Source organism: Lipotes vexillifer, unplaced genomic scaffold (assembly GCF_000442215.2).
Source record: "Lipotes vexillifer unplaced genomic scaffold, Lipotes_vexillifer_v1.1 scaffold394, whole genome shotgun sequence".
NCBI lineage: Eukaryota > Metazoa > Chordata > Mammalia > Artiodactyla > Lipotidae > Lipotes > Lipotes vexillifer.
This window is the reverse complement of record NW_006791731.1, coordinates 4,453,158-4,463,429: the sequence shown is the minus strand read 5'-3', so window position 1 is coordinate 4,463,429 and position 10,272 is coordinate 4,453,158. Positions and strand designations below refer to the sequence as shown.

Sequence of the window (10,272 nt, the reverse complement as noted above, 5' to 3'; positions counted from 1 at the left end):
TGCTGAAATCCGCTCACTCCTGCGAGGCTGCCTCAAATACCAGGCTCCCTGTTCCTAGTCCCATGGCCTCTCTCCACTGAGCTCCCTCTGTCCTCTCTACACTTACATTCTTTATTGGTCCCCACGGAGGCATCTGGCTTCACTGTTCATGTGTCTCAAGTCCCACGGGCTGTGAGCTCCTGGTGGCGGAGGCCATAATCTCTTCAGGGATCCCAGAGCATTTAGCACAGCACCTGTGCTTCGTCAGGGCACTCATGGGCTTTGCTGGCTGACTGACGCATGGAAGGGAAGAAGGGAGGAAACAAGAAGGCCCTAGAGACACACGGTCCTGTGTGTGCGTCCCTGAGCGGCGCCGGTGGCTGAGTCTGCAGCTCGTCCACGGACAGAGGGACGGCAGCCCTTCCCCAGCACTGTCAGGAGGCCTGGTACTTAGACGGAGCTCAGCAACTCAATATGTGCATCCCTACCCCAGTCCTACCCTGACTGCTTCTCTGGGTCCCCCTCTTTTACTCCTCAAATCTCCACTCTTGGGGCATGCGTCCAATCCCCAAGGCCCCTGGCCAGTGTTAGGTCTGGACCAGGCCCCTGCCCCCGCTGCACGGGTGGCTGGTATTATTACTCTTAGGGGTTAGAGGTGTTTCTGGGAAGGACAACAACCATCCCTGGGCAACACACGAACACTTTTTGGGGTGCCAAGAAGTCATGGCCAAGGAAGCGTGGGCCTAGACAAGCAAGCTCCAGGCAAGATTTGTCCCCTCTCCCCTTAATAAGAGCCAATTAAATAAAGATATAGATTTGAAAAAAACAACAACCCTTTGCAGTCATCCTTGCATCAAGAGTTCCACTCACCGTCTAACACTGTATTAGGAAAAGTAACACTTGGAGCACTTCAAGGCAAGATGACATAAGGGTCATTTAATGTCAGTCACATAAGGCACAGGATTGCTGTTTTCTCCTAAGACTGTGCGTGAGTGTGTCAGGAGAACGAGCGCCGTGACAGCTGCCACATCCTGCTGCCCACAAAGGGCCCCGTGCTGGGCACTTTTCTCACAACAACTCAGCCGGCTGGGTTGGCTTCCCACCATAACAAAGGAAACAGGCTCAGAGAGGTTGGGTGTCTTAAAGGGTCACACAGCTGCTGAGAAGTAGAGCTGAGGTTCAAACCCAGGTGCAACTTGCTGCAAAGTCCAGGATCCTCACTCCATACAGAGGCAAAGGCAACCCAGCTTTGACCCATCTGACTGACAGTGAAACTGAGGCCAGGGCTGGTGATGTTGAGTGGGAGGTGACATATCCAAGGTCTTCTAGTAGGATAAGTGACTTCTCCCACCCGCCCTACCTTCATGACACCCTACCATGCTTCAGAGCTATTAGCCTTCACAATAAGCTCCTCTTAGAATCTTGAGATTTCAAGATTGTTACGGGATGCAGAGGTGCTTGGAAACCAAAAGAGGAAATTCACTGGTGGGTAAGGACAGGTTGGAGTCTGTGCTGAGTCACAGAAACAGGTCAGCCCACTTCAGAACTGACGATGTACAGTGTGATCAGTGGGCCCAACCACCTGAGACAGAGTGAATCCCAGCAAATCTGTGACACCATCCACTTCACTGAGCTACGCAATCTCCAGGCCATATGTGAAGCCATACACGGGACTGCAGCAGCCTCTGCCAGATGCCAGGACCCTCATTTCCACCCATGTGTCAGGTCACCCGGACTCTGAACTAAAACCTCCAAGGGCAATGAGCTCACTACCACCAGGGGCTGCCTCACAGTCTCTGGATGCTTGTGCCCTGGAGCTGTTTTCTTAAGTGAACCAGTAAAAGATGCTACAAGCTTCACTATTCACAACAGCCAAGACACGGAAACAACCTAAATCTCCCTCGACAGACAAATGGATAAAGAAGACGTGGTGTATACATACAATGGAATATTACACAGCCATAAAAAAGAATGAAATAATGCCATTTGCAGCAACCTGGATGGACCTAGAGATTCTCATACTAAGTGAAGTGAGTCAGAAAGAGAAGTACAAATATCATAGGATAGCACTTATATGTGGAATTTAAAATATGACACAAGGGGCTTCCCTGGTGGCGCAGTGGTTAAGAATCCGCCTGCCAATGCAGGGGACACGGGTTCAAGCCCTGGTCTAGGAAGATCCCACATGCCCCAGAGCAACTAAGTCCGTGCACCACAACTACTGAGCCTGCACTCTAGAGCCCGCAAGCCACAACTACTGAGCCCACGTGCCACAACTACTGAAGCCCACACGCCTAGAGCCCGTGCTCCACAAGGAGAAGCCACTGCAATGAGAAGCCTGCGCACTGCAACAAAGAGTAGCCCCCACCCGCTGCGACTAGAGAAAGCCCGCGCGCAGCAACGAAGACCCAATGCAGCCAAAAATAAATAAATAAATAAATAAAATTTATTTAAAAAATAAATAAAATAAAATACGACACAAATGAACTTACCTACAAAACAGACCCACAGACATAGAGAACAGACTTGTGGTTGCCAAGGGGGAGGAGGGCGGGGAGGGGATGAAGTGGGGGTTTGGGGTCAGCGCATGCAAACTAGTATATATAGAGTGGATAACAACAAGGTTCTACTGTAGAGCACAGGGAATTATATTCAGTATTCTGTGATAAACCATCATGGACAAGAAAATGAAAAAGAATGTATATATATGGATAACTGAATCACTTTGTTGTAAAGCAAAAATTGTTGTAAATCAACTATACGTGAATAAAACAAACTAAAAAAATATGTTACAAGCTTAAGGGCTCGAGGTCAGGAAATGTGAGTTGAGTCCTTACTCTGTGCCAGGCACCTGCTGGGAACTGAGGACAGAGTTGAGGTCAGTCCCAGTTTGCCGTGAGGGCACTGCGGAGAGAGATGCCACACCCTCTACCTTTAAACACAGTGTCAGGAGCTGTGCTTACTGGTGGATTCAAACCCATAAGGTGTGCACCGTTTGGATAAAAAGACAAGGGCTAAATGAAATGAAATGCCATAAGAAATTATGATATGGTATTCAAAAATAATGTAGATGTTTAGATTGGAGTAGCTAAAGCCTACTGGCAGACCTCTACTCTTTCACTGCTATTTTTTCTTATTCTTTCCTTAAGACTTAGCTCAAACATTACCACTTCCAGGAAGCCCTGGCTGGCCCCCAGGTTGGGTCCCTTCCCTGTGTTCTCTCAGTACTGGGCGTCCTTCTACTGGGGCTCTGATCACACAGGGATATGAGTTTCTACATACGTGACTCACGGCAGACCACAGACTCATCTGCATGAGATGACCCAGGACCCAACTCAAGGCTGAACACATAGCCCATCCTCAACCATTGTTGATGAACTCAATCTAACCCTTCAATCTGCTTCCAATATTCATCCCAAGCTCCCAAGACTGGGGTCATCTCCTCTGTCTGAGCAGCTAAAATGGGGGGTGGGGGCAGTGTGGCTGAGTTGGGGCACCAGAAAGGAAAGACAGTTTACTTACTCGGAGACCTTGCAAACCAGGAGGTCCATCCTTGCCTCCTGGACCCATCAGACCCTTTAGAAGGAGGAGAAAGGAGAAAAAACAAGAGAGACAGACCATGGTAAATACTGGGTAAAGACCACAGGATATACTTTGCCCTGTCGCTCTCATTGGATAGGAGAATACCATCCCATTCCAGTGGGGAAACTGGGAGGTTGGAAGGGAAAAAAATATCCTATTCCCTCAAATCTACAACACTTAAAATATGTGCACCTATCTGATGTAATTAAGTGCGATTAACAACCAAGGTGTAGGCACCATCGTTCACACTTTAAAGATGAGTACAGTAAGGACCACAGGCCTCACATCACTGCTTTGTAAAAAGTGCACACAGAAGAGGTGCCTGGAGTCCAAGTGTCTTTAGCTCTAAGCCTCTTGCCTTTGCCCCTGTATCTTGCTGGTTCGGCAAGAACTGGCTTGGGCTATCTGACTCTCCATCAACTGCGATATGCAAAATGATAGTCTGGATAAATAAATGAAATCATCTGAGAAAGATCAATTTCCACAAAGCAAAACAAACAAAAAACAAAAAACTAACTGGTGCGGAAAGACGTCATGCTGACCTAAGTAAAATCCTGCCCCTAACACCTCACTAGGTACCTGCTGGCTGACCTCAGACAAATCACTGGGCATCTGTGGACCTCAGTTAGCTCATCTGCAGCGTGAGGACAATAAACTTTCCTCCCGAGTGGTTGTGAGGACCACGTGAAGAATGGGTACAAAAGCCCCGACAAAGCACCGCCTGACAGCACCCTGCTTTATACCCAAATGTATTAATGAGGTCACCTAGAATACGGCATGAAATGTGAATGGGAAAATGAAAACTTCAGCTCTAACTGTGACTCTTATCACCAACTTTACGGGTGAATTTGGGCCAGAAATTCCCTCTCTGTGCTTCAATTTCCTCATCTTCAATAATATGATTACCCTGTAAACAGCTACTACTGCCACATTTTGCATAACTATTAAGTCATGGAATTGTATTTAGGTCTAAGGTCTTTTCCCTTAATAACACCATAAAAATGAATACATGAATGTACAAACTGTAGTAATTAAAGGTTTAGATCTCCCTTCCTCACAAGGATTACTGCAGTGAGCTCAGGGCACACATCAAGGGAAGGAAGACCCTGCAGAAGTGAGTTTTCATTAAGCATCAAGAAATGTCTCACATTTGGTCTGCCCAGCTGGCCCTTCTTTATTACACTCAACCAAACATTGCTAAAACTACCAGAACCTGTTTCATCTTGGGGAAGGAATCAAAGATGCAAGCCTCCTCAACAAGGATGGAGAATGCCGCACGCTGTTTATATTTAGAGAATGGGATACATGTTCCTCTTTCTGGGATTGCTAAGCACAAACCCCAAATTTTCCATTCTCAACAGAAGTCACTGAAGCCAGGCTCTCGATTTGATTCAATCCAAAGAATATTTAGGGAGCAACTGCTCTGAGGAAGGCCCTGGGCTAGGTGCTGCTGGGGATTCAAAAAAGACAGAAATAACAATTGATATCAGTATTGGGCTTAATAAGGCTTCACAGAACAGTGCTTCCTACATCAACTCATTTAACCCTCACAGCACTTTTATGTAGGAAATGATGTCGCTGACAATGATTTCCAACTTAGGAAAGAAAGCAGAAGAGGATAAGAGGGGTAGAGTTCAAAAACCCAAAGCTACTTGGTGGATGAATTGGGACATGAAACCAGATGCTCTGGCTCCTAACCCCAAGTGCCTTCCATGGCCACACTGCTCCTTATGAGCTCAGACTGCAATCAGGTCCCACTCTGATGTCCCTCTTGAATATCTGTCCTGGGGATCCCTCCTTCATAAGCACGTATTAAGTTCCCACCATGTGATAAACATGTGGATTTAGAGACAGGAGAGATATTGGCTGTGGCCTTAAGAACCTCACACTCCTGGTCTCTCGTCACCGCTCCCCACTTTTCACAAGGTCTTTAGGTAGGCTGGTGGGTTTCTGAACTCCTTCCAAGGGAATTTCATCAGCAACACCATGCATTGTACTCAATCCCATTCTGTCAAGAGTATCTAGCCCAGAGGACCTCTTCAGGACCCTGGACAGCTCCACTGGGCTGCAGGGTTGAGGTGTTCTGGTGTTTGCAAGTACTGAGGGTTCAGGACCCTCTCCTTGTCCTATACAATGGGGCACAGGAATGACACATGCAGAGAATTCTCATTAATCATCTAGAGACTGCAAGTGTTTACTCACAATTACTTCTTTTTCACACTCCTTTCACATGGATCAGTCCACGTGCTTTCATCCCTATATCTCGAGCCTTAATATTTCGACTGATATAAAATAAAGTACGTGACCACAAGTGTTTGAGGTTTCTTCCTTCTCTCCCTCCCTCATTTACCATAACAAAGTTTACATGAGGGGGAAGGACTGCCCATTATTACATCCCAGATCCCAGAGTGAGAGATCAAGAAGGCTGCCTCATGAATTAAGCTGGGCTGAGCACTCTTAGCTTCTTATCCCTTAGTGGGAGCCACTAAGTTAAAGTAATTCTCTCCTTTGTGCATCTCAGAGGAGATATTGCTGCACTGTGCACTCAGGAGTGAAAAGAGCTTGGACTAGTCTGTCAGACAGATCTGGGTTCAAAGCTCAGTTTTGCTTCTTAGCTGTATAACTTTGTGCAAGCTACTCAGTATCTCTGTACCAATGTCTTCATTGGTAAAAGCAGAAAAATAGCAACTTCACCCTTGCAAACTTAATATGCATAGTCTGCATGTAAAATATACTACAGTACAGATGGTCAGTACTTGCCAATCATGATCTGAAATATATGTGCATATATGCACAGAGAGCTAAATATTGACAGCATACTGCATTACCTGCATTATCTACTTTAAATCTCTCAACAGTTATAACAATGGTGGAGAGCTCTGGAAACCAAGCCTTGGAAAGGTTAAGCAAGATATCTAAGGTTATAGAGACAGAAGGGAGCTTTTCTGACCTGAACTTTTCGATGTGAAATTGTTCTAATTATACTGGAATTAAAAAAATCTTCTAAGTTTCTTCTAGTTTTGTTCCAGCAACATTTATCCTAATGAGGAATGGGCCTTATTATAAATCCAATTATAAATCTGATTTATGATAAATCTGACTTATGGACATTTCAAGATAAGAGTTCTTTTATTTCCTTCAGTAAAACAGTCACTTGAAAGAAGAAACAGCATGCTGCCAGGAGGAGCAAAGGTCCAATCACTGACCTGTGGAATTTACTGTATTCTTATTAATCATCCTTAGTATCTGAACTCACATCAAATACGATCACAGAGTCCCTTTGAATGGCCTCTTCCCAAATGGCTATTTACATATCATTAAATTCTTAACAGAGGGAGAAACCAGAGGCTGAAGTGTTCCAAACCACTGCAAAGTCAGTATTAATCAGAAACATGCGAAAAGCAAGTGTGCACTGGAAATGATTCAGCTGGCATTGAAGTGTCCAATGTTTTTATTCCATTTTATCTGAAGGGAAACTGAAACAGCAGACTGAACACCAGAAACCCCAATCCTGGCATGTTTGGGACCGGTGGCCCTGAAGGCGGGCTGCCTGGGCTTCAAGTCCAGCTCCACACTTGCTAACTGCATGATCTGTGCCCAGTGATTTCAGTCTTCAAGGCCCAGTTTCCTCCTGTGCTGGATGCTGACAACAACCCCTATCACTCAGGGCGATGGGATGAGCTTCTGAAATAACGCAGAGCTCGGAAGCGAGAATGGCTATGATTTTCCAGACCTAGAGGTGTGGACCCCGGGCTGGGGAGGGATGACTTACCGGAGCGCCTGGTGGCCCAGGAGGGCCCTGGTGACCTCGTGGTCCCGGGGCTCCCTGGTAACACAAGTCAAACTAGAATTAGCCATGACTCCCCGTCCTTATGCCCCGGGCCACCACCCATGACCCTTTGCTGACTCGGAGTTTTCTTCCCAAGTTCCCAAAGGGGACCCAGAGACACAGGGTGGGAATCTGCATTCTTGGCAGAGTCAACTTGACCTGTCTCTCAAGGGCTCCACCTGAGCTCAGCAAGCAGTGTCACCCCACACCGGTGGCCTTCCTATTTCTGCCACCACCTAAAGCCCCACGATGACAGGACCCACATCCCTCTTACCTGCTCGCCCTTCAGGCCCTCTCTCTGCACCTGAGGGACAAAACAGATGTCAGCAAAGCCGGGGGCACTTTCTTAATAGTCACCCTCACTCCACTTCATGGCGCGTAGGCACACGGCATGCCGGAAGGCAGCAATTTCTGACTTGTCTCTGATTTTACCCCATTTTCAGTGGGCAAAGCCTTGTATCCAGCTCGTGTCATCAGAACAGCCCCTCCTCATTCTCAGAGGCAACAACTCTCCCAACTACACAATCCTATCACTATCTGAGTCCATGATTCCAACCACTGGTGACTGCATCACTTACCACCGAGCCCGGTACCCCAGGAGGTCCTGCAGGCCCCATGGCACCCTGCGGAGAAATGACAAACGTTCCAACAGAGGGTACTTTGTTCCCTTTGTGCATATACAGACACATACATACACACACACACACGTGTGTGTGTACGTATATATACATACACTTTCTTTTTCAGATTCTTTTCCATTATGGGTTATTACAAGATATTGAGTATAGTTCCCTGTACTATACGGTAGGCCCTGTTGTTTACCTATTTTATAGATAGTAGTGTGTATCTGTTAAGCCCAGACTCCTAATTTATCTCTCCCCGCTTTCCCCTTTGGTAACCATAAGATTGTTTCCTGCATCCGTGAGTCAATTTCTGTTTTGTAAATAAGTTCATTTGTATCATTTTTTTTTTTTTAGCTTCCACAAATATGTGGTATCATATGTTATCTGTCTTTCTCTCTCTGACTTACTTCACTTAATATGATAATCTCCAGCAATCCCACTCCTGGGCATATATCCAGACAAAACTCTAATCCAAAAAGATACATGTGCCCCAACGTTTATAGCAGCACTATTTATAATAGCCAAGACATGGAAGCATCCTAATATCCATTGACAGATGAATGGATAAGGAAGATGTGGCACATATATACAATGGAACATTGCTTGGCCATAAAGAGAATGAAATAATGCCGTCTGCAGAACACGGATGGGCCTGGAGACGGTTATATTAACAGAGGGCACTTTGTGCCACCTGCTCCTGTGGGCTCCCACACCCCCAAGGCCCCTGCTTACCCATGCAAGTCCTCGGGACCACCTCCTTCTCTGTGCTCCAGCACACATGCCATCACGTGGGCTGACTGACTTAACAGTCTCAAGTGTTCTGTCTCACTCATATCTCTGCATCAAGATTGTAGGAGCCTTGCTCTCACTTATGTACCCAGTGCCTAGATCTGGCTGGCGCTTTTCCCACCACTTTCCTGCTCAAGAGCATCCCTTGCTCCACTATCCAGTGAGCACATGCTCGTAGCAGGCTCTGCACTACGCACATCAAGAGAGTGATTACACCCTATGGTGCGTCCTCTGTGCCCGGTCACGGGTTCAGCACATGGTCAGCGCTCAGTAAACACCTAGCAAGTAATAACTACCACAGATGCTGTGATGAGGCCTGTCCATTTTCACCAGATCATGATGTACAGAAGTTTTGTTTTCTGCCTCCTTCTGCCTTACCGCCAGGCTCTGATGGCTGTGGCTAGGTCAGGTTTTCCAGAGCGTGGGCTACATCTTGGTTCTACGTGGGGCATTATCTGTCGACAGAAAAATCTTCACTGTTATTACCCTAGTGCCCTATAGCTAAAACGAGGACACTGCTTGTAGCCAATGTTCCCACACGTAGCTTGGAGATATGACTGCATTTTCCCTAGAGGCTCGCTCAGGGAGCACAAGAAGCCTTGAAAAACTACTGTTTAATAAGTTGGCAGACAGTAAATGAGTTGCTGGATAAATAGGAAAAGCATCTATTAAATCCTAAGGCCGAGGAGTAAGAGTGAAGGACTCAGGGCACGTCTGTCACCCTTCATTGCATTTGAGGTTCTATCTTATGGACAGGACCTGTTTCCTCTGACTGGTGCGGTCACAATTCTGATGGTCCCACTGCTTTCTAAGACTTGGAAAAAATCACATGGCTTCACATAGCATCAGGTGTTTTTCTAAAATCTCAATTAAGAATGTCTTTTTAAAAGAGACTATTTTTAGAGCAGCTTTTAGAGCCACACAGCAAAGGTGCGTGGCAAGTGCAGAGTTAATGAGTGTGGATTTTCCTTGCTGTACCTGCCTTTCTGTTTCTCACATGCAATAACCGGGTCCTGCCTCAGAAACATGTTTCCATTCTCGCTTTTCCTTTGCATGACACCACCACCCACATACACACGGGTGCACACGCATGCTCACACACGGCACTCTTCATCACCCTATGTCCTCTCCACACACTTCCATGACCTGGACGCAAGCCCAGCCGCGCGCAATCAGAACCCAGCTCGGGTGTGTCTCCTCCATTCCCCCATGAGCTTTCTTCAACTCTCCCAAGTCGAAGTCCCTTTTCCCTACGCTCCCCCAAACCTTATTAATGTTTTGCTAATATGATTGTTAGAAGACATTCTGAACTATACTGTAATACGGTTGTGTGGCTGTCTTAAAGGTACAAAAATATAATAAATATAAATATTGATATATATACAATATATACATAAATATATATTATATAAAGGAGAGAGAGAGAGAGCTTTATGTGGCTGAATAACGAATCTTCTGAGGTTCATAACT

At 46.2% G+C, this 10,272-nt stretch overlaps 1 protein-coding gene across 1 annotated transcript in view; it reads right to left on the bottom strand.

Moving 5' to 3' along the window:
• COL22A1 (collagen type XXII alpha 1 chain) overlaps positions 1–10,272 on the bottom strand; it is a 253,822-nt gene that overhangs the window by 133,511 nt on the left and 110,039 nt on the right. The window contains exons 18-21 of the mRNA XM_007464595.1: positions 7,969–8,013; positions 7,665–7,694; positions 7,334–7,387; positions 3,502–3,555 (exon numbers count right to left, since the gene is read on the bottom strand). Of these exons, the coding sequence (XP_007464657.1) occupies positions 3,502–3,555; positions 7,334–7,387; positions 7,665–7,694; positions 7,969–8,013 (183 nt within the window). The remainder of the gene's footprint in view (positions 1–3,501; positions 3,556–7,333; positions 7,388–7,664; positions 7,695–7,968; positions 8,014–10,272) is intronic.